Genomic DNA, 13,861 nt, shown 5'->3' on the forward strand with positions numbered 1-13,861 from the left:
GAAAGAGAAATAGGTTTAAAGAAGGTTACATATGCCACTTTTAAAAAGCTCACATTATTTTAAAGTTTTATCTTTGAATGTTTGAATTTATACTTATTATTGGTAACCTCTACTTCCACCCTTTAAATGTCAAGTCAGACTCTTGGAATGAATGATGAGTAAACTTCAACCAAAGGCCAAGTCCAGCCATGACTGCATTTGATCAGGCACAATGGGCACATTTACACCTTAAGTCAGTGATGCCCATATATACACCTTAAAACAGGAAAACACGAGGTATGAGGTTAACAACACATATACTTCAGCCTTTTAGAAGGTCACAAGAGGGTCATGACACAGCATCGATGAAGGTTTTTGAGATTTCTGTCTCCCTCTCAAATAGGCCTTAACTATAAAGCAGATTATATTACCTTGTAATCTTGTCATAGAACGCATATTTCTAATGAATTGGTGGTGAGATTCCAAGAAAATCCTTTATTAAAAGCCCAGTTGAGCTCCTAGCCATTAGCCTTTGTCAATTGCCAGCCATCTGAGTGAACCATTGTGGTTGTCTTGCCCAGTGATGTCCTCAGATGTCTTCACCTGTGGGTGCCGGCTGATCAAAATCACATGAGAAACCTCAGGTGAGAACCTTCTGGTTGGGACCTTTCTAACCACAGACCCTTGAAAGAGTATTGATAAAGTATTGTTTTAAGCCACTAAATTTTGGAGCAACAGATAATTGGAACATGGGGCAGGGATGGGATTTGAGCCCAAGACATGATGGATCTGCAACATTTTAGAGGCAAAGAAAAATGGAGAAGAGGAATGGACAATTTCTTCAGTCATCATACGAGGCACTATTGTATGAATCACAGCAAATAGATGTGATGTGTAGCAAGCAATATACTTCTTGGGCAAAAATAAAATAATGATGAAAATTTTTTGTATACAATAAACTTAGAGAATCACATAAACGTTAAAAGTTTTTAGGATCTTCAGGATAACATACTGTGGCCCTAAAGGCTTTGCTTGGGACCAGGTAGGAATACCATCTCTGGTGTAGAAAGATGAGATATTAAGGATCTCTGGGCCCCAAAGAGTACTAGCTACATAGATCTGAGTGCCAATGACCCTTGCCAATAGGAAAGGTGTGGCTACTGAAATCTAAACAGGTAGGCAATGCATATTATGGGGTTTGGAGAAATATTCTACTCACATGTACTTTATGGCACTGCTTCAGCCTAGGTTGACACATGAGGAATCAAGAAGGTACTGAGATTTGGGGATCTCACATGGCCTAAACTCCTTTGAACCCACGTCTGTTTGGAGCCTTCAGAAAGAAGTACAACTCCTCCCTTTTCACCTTCTGGGAGCCATTGTGAGCTCTGAGACAGAAATTCCAGGCAGTCTCAGAGTTTCTGTCCCATTCTCATTGTTGTCCCAGGATTTGCATTGCTGAATCATTTATTTACTCATCCATTGATTCATTCAGATGCAAAGAAGAGGAAGGAGAACTTGGAAAAATTCACATGAATAATTTCCAAAGTCCCTGTTAGGATTTGATTGTGATTAGCAATAGAAGAGAAAAACTACTGAGGTCAGCTTGAAAGAACATGATAATATGAGGGAGGAACACTATAACTTTTATTCCAAAGATTTTTTTCTCAAGGTCACTTCTTTTTTTTTTTTTTTTGGTTAATTCCTATGGGAAAAGGAATTTACAAACAGAAAGATTCTATAGTCCAAATTTTGGAAAATTTGCAGTATATTCCATTTGCCTGAGAGGGCATTTTTTTTTTCACTGAGAATAAATTCTTTTTGAAAAATGTATATTATGAATAACTCAACTCTCAAAAATCTAAGTATTATTGCTACTTATAATATTTCTATGGCGTTAAAGAAACAATGGAAACTTAGGAGAATGGAATTTGATGTTCCAAACTAACAAACTTCAGTTTGAAATACTTTCTTACCATGATACCTGTATGAAGCATTATATAATGCACAGTTTGAGTGACGTCAGCTGCGTGAATCAAGTTGTGATAAGGGTTTTTGTACTTGCTGTAACCAACTTCTAAAGCTTCGGCAAAGGCAATTAGGCAAGAGACAGGAATCTGTGGAAAGTAATAATTACAATAATATTGTCACCAAGGGAGTATCACTAAATCAACATGAGCAAACCATGTTGGGGATGGGACATAACAGTGAGTCAGCTGTGGGCAGTAGTTCCTTGAAGTTAAATGTGGACAGTTCTGAAAAACTACCTCATTAACCTGTTACCATTCAAGAGAAAGATTGTCATCCCCAAGTGTCTAACTAAGCTAGATGAAATAACAGTCTTACCCATACTGTCATCTTTAAATGTTTATATCTTCCTGAGTCAAGTCAGAAGCCTAAAATTCTTAAAAGGGTAAAATTTCCCAACTATAACTGACAAAGTCTAGTTTTTCTATCTGTAATACAAGGGGTTAAAATAAATGACCTCCCAGTACTTTAGAGCTCTAAAAATACTGTGATTCCACAGGAATGATAAAAGGTACAGGCTGCAGAGTGCTCAGAAATCTGGATCAAATCTGTTGCTTAGATGGCTCTAAATGAAGTTAATTAGAAGCCCTTTCATTTCTGTTTGAGAAAAGCTGCCAATAAATGTTCATTCTGTGTTCTAGGAACACAGAAGATCATATTTCTTTAAACGTAGCTTTCAATCTCTGCATGATTGTTCCGTAAGTAATTTAGGGGGATGTTTGTATCTTGTTGGAATGAGGCTATAATGGCCTCATGATATCCAAGTGGATATATAGCTATGTCAGTGAGCTGTGGAGAATGGCCATATCACATGGTGAACTCATCCTCCTCTTTCTGTGACCCACCAACTAGAAACACTATAAAATGCATTGATTAATGACTCGTTGTGCATTTGCATTCTTATTCAGATAACTAATTCTAAGAGCATCTCACTGCTGTTCCACTTTTCTGACCTTGAAACGGTTGATAAGATCGTATCTGGTAAACAGTTCATAAATTATAAACTTCAGACTATGTTCTCCACTTGCTTCATTTAAGGCAAATACATCAAAAGACCATTTATCAACATCCTGTAAAGAAAAGAGCAAATACTTCAGTAGCAATATCATATAGTTCTATTTCCTTCTATGAAAAATTCTTGGAGAGATTAAGCATAATACATCCAGCAGGTCAGATTTCAATTCAGCACTGAAACTATATTTTTACCAGTGTCTGATATGACAGGGCCACTTAGTATCCATGGGTCCAGGAAAGTGAGGCCATAATGTATAAAGTAATGTAAAGACCTTCCCCTTAATCCCAAGGTTATCAACATTCATATAATAAACCGGTAACACTGTAATACTGCCCTTATCTTTAATTAATCTCTCTTCAAATTCATGCCATAAATCATTTTCCCAGAGTGGGTCTCATTTTAAGGTGGATGATGTCAACTGAGGCATAGAGGGAAGGTAGCCCCAACTTCTCTTTCCCACCCACCCACCTCCTACATTGCTTGAAATTCCACCATAAGAGTTAGTAATTTGGTTTAAAGGTTTGGTATTTTATGTCTTCTTTTAACCCTAGAGAGACAGAATATATACTACCTATTAGTCACACTAACCTTAGCTGAATCATTTATACTTTCCTCCAGGGACAGATGGTAAGGAAAGGAAGTGGGTCTTTTGATTGAAGAGGAGGAGAGAATTTTGGCATTTCAGGCAATTTCCTAGGCAAGTGGTCAAGCCTTTGGGAACAGTTACCCTTGGAAAGTATCCCCTGACAGTGAGAGAGGGCAGAGAGCAGGTGTGCCAGTCCAGCTACATCGTGATTTGGCTTAAGGTAATTCCAGGATGAGAACTTGCAGAGGACTCCACTAAACAGACTTGCAGCAAGTATGTCAGTCCTATACACTAAGGAGGCTGTAATGTAAAGTTTGAGCTCCAACACTAAATAAATCACTGAAATTTAAAAAATCTAGCAGCAGAGTCAGTTCTAATGACTATTGGAAGCTATTAGCAAAGAAGGTCTAGTGTTTACATTCACACAGTAGGTTCAGTATTGAACAGTAAGTGGGCAACCTTAAAACTATGCATTCTTCATGAATTTGAGCAGGCACTGTTTAGAACTTCATTCATATAATACATTTTTATGGAGGCCAACCATCTGTGCTTTAACATGCTGAAACTAAACTGAAAATCTGATAAAAAGGATTCAGTCTCTTTTGAAATACTTCTTTTGAAAAATAATAATAACAGCTTGAAATGGTATTTTTAATCACTTGGAAACACCAATGAAATATTTTTTGGTTTGTTCATGTATCTTTGTTAAATTCCTTGCATTTGGCCCCGATTTGATCCCCAAACATTTGCTTTATCTGTTTGTAAATTTTAAATCTCTAAAAGTTCTGTTAGAAGGCATTTTACCATCAGTAAGTCTCAAAGGAGGCCAACAAATCTTTTATCAAATTCCAAAGGTAACACAGAAGAATTAGTTCAGGTTGTTACAAGGCTCCTATTTATACTTCCCACTAGGAGTTTCCGACTGAGTAAAAGGTTAGCTCTCCATTTCTTGGGGATTTTTATCAACAGTGATGATTTACATTTGTAATACTACTGCAGATACTTGACTTTTACATGGTCAGATTGAAAACAAACAAGAAACGGAGGTATTGCAGGAAATAAGAATTATTCAACTAAAAATATTCCTTACTTAGTGATAGTTCTTCCCTCTACCTGTTAGCTCATATGTGTTTTCTATAGTACATTTTAGAAAAACTTTTACACTCTCTCATACCAAAATATTTTGTTAGTTGGTTCTAAGTACAGGATCTTAGAATGAATAAAAAAGAATAAGTGATTTTCTTGCCCATAATTGAGGAAAAAATGAGGAAATCAAAATCTCTCGAGTTAAGGAGGGATCAATATCCTATAATGTCACACTTCCAGTTATATATTTGTCTTCATGATGGCATTAGAAACACAAATATAAAAAAGCATGCAAGAAAAACAAACTACCTTTTTAAATTAATAAGATTAAAATATAATATGCAGCAGAGAAATAAACAAATGCAAAGGGGATGCTTAAGAACAAATTAAAAATGAAAGAAAGTAATACAAATTTACACTAGGAAAAGAGTTTAATAAATCAGAGCTAAAGCAATGCTACAGGAGAATTCCCCCCACCCAAATTAAGTGGTAGAAAGAAAGGAGGAAGGTAGAACAATGAGCCTACAAAACGCCCCTGTGGATACAACGTCTAGCCAATAGTGCCGGCGCATGCGCGGGTGCATAATAGAAACAAGCAAGTGAGCCAAAAACTTTCACTGTTTCAGTTTCGACTCTAGCCATTTTTAATACATCTAATACTGTAATTGGGCCTCAGACTAGGGCAGCCCAGGAATAGCAGAGACAAGAGAGATGAATTTTTCGTTTTCTTTCTTAATTTTATCTTACTTTGTATATTTTTTTAGACCTAAAATTCTAAACAACTTTCTTCCATATAAGTTTTATCCTTTAACCATATTCAACTGTAACATCTTTCTATAATGCATTCAACTCTTCCATAATATATACACAACAAAATATGTATATTCTGGCAAGTACTGGTGCCATCTCAAAACTGAATTCAAGATCCACCTAAATAGAGCATGAAGAAGAAAAGGTCACACGTGTGTGCATACACATGCATATGTGTTGTTATAGTTTGTTAGTGTAAATCAATCCTCGAGTCTACAGTGAGTCATGATTTGGAACACACTACATTTTGTAAATGGTTAAAATATTTTTTACGTATCAATATGCAAACTGCAGCAAAGTTGTATTTTCATTTTATCCCAGTCGTTTTAAGATTTTAAAAAATGACTATTTGAAAAACTAAAATAATTGAAATTATTTCACCTTTAATGTTACGATGACAGCTTCTGGATATGCCAAACCAACCACATGATAGGACTTTCTGTACATCCTAAAAAAAGAAAAATAAGCATAGATATACAAATCATTTATCTGAGGACCAAAGTTTTCAACTATTTCTTAAATATAAGGGAGAAGATTACCTTTGACTTGTTCACCTTTTATCATTAGTTACAGGCTCCCTTTGTGGCAACAATGATAACTATGGTCACCATTTATTAGGCATCTACAATATGACAGATGTTAACAGTATTTTGTTTACTCACAACCACCCTATGAAATCAATGTGATTTTAGTCTCTATATAAAGATATTTTTTCCTTAACTTCATCTTATTAAAAAGGATTGTCCTTTGTATGCGCAACAACAACACTTTCTAGCATGCCACCATATCCGTGACAGCAGAGTATTCTCTTTTTGTGTCCATTTATGAGCCAATATTTTCAGCCTGGAAGTTGAATGTCATTAAAATATTTCTTTTATAGATTTTTTTTCTACAGAATAGAAATTATAGGAGGAAATAAATAGTATCACTAGAATTTGGACAATTTTTTTTGTTAAGATTATGAAGGAAACAATATTGACAAAAATTTCTTAAGTTTCTTCAACTTGTCATTTAATATTACTTAAGAAAGAACAAAGTTATTTCCAGTTTTATAATAGCATCAATCACAAAAATATTTGTATTAATCAGTAATTTGTTGGAATTTTTCCATCTTCTGATGGGCAATGAAGATGACACAAACCAAAGATAAGAAACTCCTCCACGTATTCGTGGGAGAAGAGAATCAATATGATTCACCCTAATGTATAGAAATGTGTAGAACAGCCATAGGCTTCTACTCAGGATTGAAAGATACATGATTATTAACTGATTATTAATCATGTTCCTTAGCTTTTATATCATTAGTCCACAAGCAAGCTGCATTCCTAGCTATATTATTGTAACTTCTCTCCTCAACATGCCTGGATAAAACCATAATTTAATGACTATATCATTAACTTATACTGGGGGTCAATACAAGAAATAGTCATTTGGAAACTATTCTGTGTCTTTTACAAAACCATTATGGAAGACGTCAACCTTTTGATTCAATGTGCCCTATATTAAAAATTCATAATACGCGTTATTTAGTTTCTATGTAAAAGCCATCATTTTTTTTAAGTAATAAAAGCCAAGTCATTCTTTATGTTTTCCTTTTTAATCTTGACTTTTTGGAAGCTCAGAATTAAAATATTGTGTTTACATATATCTCTAGTTCAGGGTTTCTTGATAAAGTATCCCCTCGTTTTGTTACAGAGACATTGTTACTTTATTTCCATGTTCTCATTTTATGTTTATTTTAAATGACTTTAAATAATTTTTGAATGTGGACAATCAGTAATAAAAAATTATTCTTATTCTTTTCTCTATTGGAAGAATTTCAGAGCAGTTTATAGATAAAAATACTTATATTAATTATTCTATTGAGATAGACACAATTATTGTAATCTTGTAGGGCGAGGAAGTTACTAACCACACTATAAAAGACCCAGAAAATAATGTCAATAATGATATTAATTTTTTTGGAAAAAACAATCTTTTCTATTCAGTTATTTAGTTATTATTACTAAAAAAATAGAGGTATGGGGGAAATGGAAGGGTAACGGACAAAGGTAAAAAGGTCAATATAAAAGTCAATAAAGAAGAAATTTTAAAAATTAAGTAATATTAAACCAGTTTGACTTCATGGCCCAGAAAGGCAGTATGAACACGTGCTTTGAATAATAGGTTAGCCACTCACTAGCTGTGTGTGACCTTTGGAAAGCTATTTAACGTCATTCATCTGTAAAATGAAGATAATTATAAGCTTTTTGTGAAGAGTACGTGATATAAATGTCTAGCATAATATAATAAATACTCAGAACAAGAAACCCATTATTATTATTAATGTTACTATTTTCATTACTCTGCAGCCAATACCATTGGCTCCAATTCTTGTTTTTCAGGGTTCCCTGGACTCACTGGGAACTCTGATGGTACTGAGTTTCTTAGACTGGGAGCAGGTTGAGAAATGAACGTCATTGTACGTTCTATCATAAGGAATGTAAAGAAAGACAGAGAGGATTACCCTTTCAAAGAGTATTCCTTGCTTCAGGGACAGAAATGTTAAAAGCTCTTCAAAAGCAGACAGAAGAGAGCTTTCCTCCCATGGTAGGAAGAGGATGGTCTTTTCTCTTTAACGCAGAGAAAGGCCTACTTGATTTTGGTATGTAGTGTAGAATTTATTTTATGAGGTGTTGCATTTTATTCAGGTAAAATTAGTTGTGTAACAAACATATGAATGTGTTACTAACGAGCGTATGAACATGTTATAATTGCTTTTAAACAGTTATTCACAAAGGTTCACTTGAGGAGAATGGTCATTCAAAGCCTTTGCCTTTAGTCTTTATGTCAACGTAAAACAGATAAAAATCATAAATCCAGGACAAGACACTTTTGTTATAGGTAAGTTCAACTTAAAGTCCTAAATTTGTTCATTCTGGGTATACTTATGATCACAGTTTTCCTTAATAAGTAAAATATAGGACTTGCATAACTTTGATATAGTAAGTATATTTCCTGCCTTTCAAATTTTATCATCTTGAGATACTAACAATTTCATTTACCTTTCCACAAAAATTCCAGCTTGAACAGCATGCACAATGCTCCGAAATTTAGGTTTTTCCTCAGATTTCTTTTTCTTCATCCCCATTTTCCGTGTAAAGGTAGATGCCAACCAATCCCGGACTTCTGACGGGACTGAATCCGTCTGAATGTCACTGAGCTCATCTTCGGTGTCCAGCAGTCTTCTACAAATACGTATACCCATTAGACTTTAGGAAAAACTAACAACAGCAAAACGAGAGCTGCAATAGAATTTAAAATATAGCAAATCTCTCTCTGATCATCCCTTAATATGAACTATCTGAAGAAAGAAAAATGATGGGGTTAACATTTGGAAAGCTCTGAATTTCTCAAATTGATCATCTTCTGAAGGCAAGGACTAATGAACTTGAACATCTGCAGCTTCTCAAATATTTAAGTACAATGATACCAGTCAGGAGATATGAATTGTTAATATCATTAATATGCTATTCTAATAATGAATAAAACTAAGATAGGGAAGAGAGTTCATAAACAGATGTCTGCTACTAAAGGAAGCAACTGCAGTGGAAAGAAAAAAGAGGGGCTGAAGCTGTAAAAGTTGTCTTATATTTAATAATCTTGTGTATACCTAGTACAGATAGTAGATGCTATTTGAATAAGGCCTTGGAGTTTACAAAAGTCATTGACATGTGTTTTATTTAACTGGTATCTCTAAATTTTAGGAAAATAATAACTTAAGTACTCTAAAAGATACTCATTCTGGTATCAATATCACAGATAAAAAAGAGAAAAAAATAAAGATGAAAACAAATGGATTAATTTGAAAACTCATTTTAGGCGACCGAGCAGTGTAAGTAGAAGAGAAATATCTCCAGCAAGAGCAAATGCTGTCTTGAGGGTGGGTGGGTTTAGAGCTGCTGGCCAAGGAAATCAACCGAGTGAGTCAGGAAGTGAACAGAGACTGAAGCCACTGCCCTGCCACTCTCCCATGTAAGCTCCAGATAGATAACGTTGACCGGACTGACAAGGAATAATAGCTGCCATTAAGGCTGGTCAGCTCCAATGATCCAGAACTTCCTAAAGGCCTGAACTGGCAAGATAGTGTAAAAGGCTCCCCACAAAATACAGAAATGACTTTACAGAGCAATTGAGCTTTCCCTCCAGGAAAAGCACAGGCCAGCTCCGCCTGTCGCCTGACTTGGTTATTTCCTTGTCAGTGCATCAATTTAATAACTCAGAACTATTTTTGGCACACTTTAGCTTTGACCTTTGGCTTCCTTTCACTTTGGTAAATCTCTTTGCACAGAGTGAGGCCTGAAGATTATGAGCCAATGGAAGGAAGGTAGCCAGAGATGACAGCGTGTACTAAAGCCTCCAGAACAAGTCATACAGCATCTCAAAAGAGCAGGGACCAAGGAAAGGTCCCAAAAAAAGCAGGAAGCCCACCCAAAGCACCCAATACTACAAAAAGAGGCTCAAAAGATATATGATCTCCTCAATGTGCTGCCATTTTCTATAAACATTCAGAGGAGAGTCATTTGCCAATATTTTGTTTTTCATGGTATTAAACAAGCATGAATGCATTTATGAAATATCTTACGAAAAAATATACACAACTTAAGTGCTGGGGCTACAAACCTACCCGTATACATATGAAGATAAAAAAGATTTACAGAGTTGGAAGTTAATACTGACTAGTACTTACTTTATATCATTTTTAGTTTTCTTTCGGATCTTAGGTTTAGATGATTTTGACTCACACTTAATACACTGACATTGTAATTCCAAGCAAAAATTTCTTTTTCTCCTTTTGTCCATTTTAAATTAGATTCCTTTGCCAATTGCAGCAAGACACTACATTACATGGTTTGAAAATTTCAGGGCTTATGCCATTTCTATTATTATTGATTATGGCATTTCTATTATGTATTATACAGTAATCAAATAAAACCACAGAGCAGGACAGATGGAATGGGAATCATTGTGGTGTAATCCTGTGATGTCACCATGCTCCAAGAATTCTACTGCTGCCTTATTTTATCAGCTGCTTTAAGTAGAATGACAGGCACACAGTAATGGTTGCCAATTGCTCCTTTGCAAATTTGAGGTTAATGACCTTAAGGCTGTACGTCCTAAACTCATAAATCATCCAAGAAAGATCACCAATCACTGACAAATCAGCATACAGAAATGAGAATGCACATATGGATGTGGTACTCAAGAGTCTGGCAATCGTTAGTTATGATAACATGATGTCAGTTATTGAGAAGGAAAGAGCACATAATCTCAGGGAGAAAGAGTGATGTGGATTAATTGGTGGTTATAGGAATAAAGGAAGAGAGCATGTAAAGAGAAAAACATGGACTATGCTATTATATAACTAAAAAAGTAAATCTTGAAAAAGCAACAAATACCTCTGTGATGGTTAATTTTATAAGTTAAAATGGCTAGGTTATGGTGCCCAGTTGTTTGGTCAAACATCAGTCTAGATGTTGCTGTGAAGGCATATACATACAGATAGATAGATAGATAGATAGATAGATAGATAGATATTTAGAGAGAGAGAGTGGGAGAGAATAAAGGCTAAGGATATATATATATGTGTATATATATCTATAGAGGCTAAGAAAGAATTTTTCCTCATTCATGAACACTATGTGGTAACTACTAGTGTGGGTTATAAATTAGAAGATAAAGGCTGAACTTTCCATTAATATTAATTTAATAGAGCATATCAATTCTACTTCTGGTTTTAAAATATAATAAAAATTCCGTTTGCAATAGACTAAAATACCTTCTTAGCCATTACGGATCTGAATACCCTACTGACTTTGCATGGCTTAATAACTCATTTCTTTTTATTGCCGAATAATATTCTAGTGTATGGATGTATTATAGTTTCTTTATGCATTCTACTATTGAAGGACATCTTGTCTGCTTCAAATTTTGGCAATTATGAATAAAGCTATTATAAACATTCATGTGCAGAGGTTTTCAACTCATTTGAGTGAATACCAAGAAGCACAATGGTTGAATTGGATGGTAAGAGTATGTTCAGTTTTGTAAGAAACTTCCAAACTGTTTCCCAGAGTGGCTGTACCATTTTGAATTCCCACCAGCAGCGAATGAGAGATCATCAAGCCACCATCATCTCTCGCCTGGCCTACCGAAGTAGCCTCCTAACTGGTCTCCTAGCTCTGGTCTTTCCCTTGTCTCTTCTTCCCTCTGCACCGGAATGCCTCTTATATAAGTTAGATCACGTCAATGCCGAATTCATAAACAAGCTATGTCTCATCACAAGTTATGTCTCCAACTCCATCTCTTAACTAGTTCCCCCTTAATCATTTTGCTCCAGCAACACTGGCCTCCTTGCTATACTCAAACCTTCCAAGCTTGCTTCTGCTTCAAGGTCTTTGCGCTTGTTGTTCCCTCTGCTTAGAATCTCTTACGTGTGGATTATTTCCTCCCCACATTCAGGTAGAGAGGCTTCCCTGACCTCCTTACTCAAATAGCAAATACCTCTAGTCTGTCTTTTTATCCTGCTATAGACTTCTTCTTAGCACTTACCACTACTTGATGTCATGCTATGTTTATTGGTTTGTTTATTCATTTTATGTTTCACCCACTAGACTGTAAAGACCTGGAGAGCAGAGAGTTGGTCTCTTTTTTGCATTGTTATATCACCAGCATCTACAACAGTGCATGGCACAGATTGGGGGATCATCGTATATCTATTGGGTGACTAGAAAATGTCTAGCAACATTTACACTAAGCTATTATAAGTGATTACCTTTAGGGAGTGGAGTGAAGATGGGGATGGTATAAGAAGTTTTAGTATTTAGAGTCCCACGTTATTTGACTGATAAGAAGCAGCATCCTGAGAATAATTCACTGTTGCCAATCACTTCTTCATTACCTTTAAGTTAATTTACTCTGGAACAATTCCTTTACAATTTGTAAAGCAAATTATGGGAAAACATATATTTGGTGTGCAAAAGACACTAAACATTTTATAGCATTTTGAATTAAAAGCATAGTAAATAAAAATTTTAAAAATTGTACGCACTGTTTACATGCCTTTAGCCAAGGACCTCAGTATTTCTATTAAATATTAACTCTCTTTTTGCTCAGATATCAAGTAGAGGATGGTAAGAAATTACTAACGAAGACATAAATAAGTGTAGTAGACTCATTAAGAGAATAATTCCAGTTTGGAGAGAAGAAAGTTGAAAGATGAGTTGATAAAACCTAAATTTAAACAAATAATGAAATAAACCAATATGCCTAATGGCACATATTTCTCTTCCATCTCTCTCTTCTTCCTTATTTGTTTTCCCTTTCCCTGGCACCTGTCTTGGACTCTCTGTCTTCCTTCCTCTGAGCACCACAAGGAGCTCTTCAGGTTTCATTTGACCATGCTACATAGGCTAGGAACAAAAACTGTAGTATAATATGGAATAGTAAGCCTGGGCTTTTGTTACAGAATTATCATAAACAATTTTCCTATGCATTTATCTAAGAAATGTGAAAATATCTGAATGCTTACATAAGATTGTCACATGTAAAACATATAAGACTACAGTCTGCCTGCATTTCTTTTTTGAAATAAATTTGTGCAAGTAGTTGATAAAATGGGATCTCAAATAGTATAACGAATTTTGTTTTCAAAACATCCAACAGCTTGATTGCTCTTCATCCTAGTGTTAGATGGTAGAGTCAGCATAATTGTTTACACTGCAAGTGCTCTTAAAAAATGAATACTTTGTGTTTAAGAAATTTGCAACATAAAAACATAATCATTGGTGCATTTTCTTTGGGAATTCTTAAACTGCACTATACAGAAAAGAATGAGAAACAGTCTATGTGTAAAATGCTATTATTGTTAACCTCTGAAAAATGCTTCCATTGGTGTTTAATACAACATTTTTTTTAGTCCCAATCGAATCAATAAAGCAGAAAGTGAGGTGTCCCTACACTTGAACCGTGTGTTGATGGGGGCCAGTCAGCCCTGCATCCAATCAGTGCTCAACTGATCCTTGGGAGCTATTTATACTCCCAACTTTCTCCTGAAATCAGATGAAACAACTCCCAAAGGGCTTGTGTTTTGAACTAGAAAGTTTGTAGGGGAAGGGAATAAATAAGGAGGTGGCCATGGAAGAAGAGGTCGTGGGATTTTGACTCTTACAATTATATCAGTGAAAATATTTCTGTCCACAGTGGACTCTTGGAAAATGGTTACACCCGTGGACCCACACAGTTGTTTCCAGGCCATTGGTGCCCACACTTACACCTATCAAGTACTAAATTCAAATGTGAGATGCAATTCGGAGAAA

General features: G+C 35.3%; 1 protein-coding gene across 15 annotated transcripts in view; it reads right to left on the reverse strand.

The window, feature by feature from the left end:
• Nucleotides 1–13,861, reverse strand: part of PDE1A (phosphodiesterase 1A) — a 341,793-nt gene that overhangs the window by 71,612 nt on the left and 256,320 nt on the right. For 13 of the 15 annotated variants that reach the window (XM_070580369.1, XM_070580372.1, XM_070580373.1 and 10 more), the window contains 4 exons: nt 8,549–8,731; nt 5,886–5,952; nt 2,961–3,077; nt 1,956–2,096 (listed from right to left, as the gene is read on the reverse strand). In XM_070580369.1, the coding sequence (XP_070436470.1) occupies nt 1,956–2,096; nt 2,961–3,077; nt 5,886–5,952; nt 8,549–8,731 (508 nt within the window). Of the gene's footprint in view, nt 1–1,955; nt 2,097–2,960; nt 3,078–5,885; nt 5,953–8,548; nt 8,732–10,233; nt 10,543–13,861 lie in introns of those variants that run through there. The other 2 variants (XM_070580378.1, XM_070580379.1) reach the window with 1 other exon arrangement.

This window comes from Equus przewalskii, chromosome 17 (genome assembly GCF_037783145.1).
Source record: "Equus przewalskii isolate Varuska chromosome 17, EquPr2, whole genome shotgun sequence".
Taxonomy (NCBI): domain Eukaryota; kingdom Metazoa; phylum Chordata; class Mammalia; order Perissodactyla; family Equidae; genus Equus; species Equus przewalskii.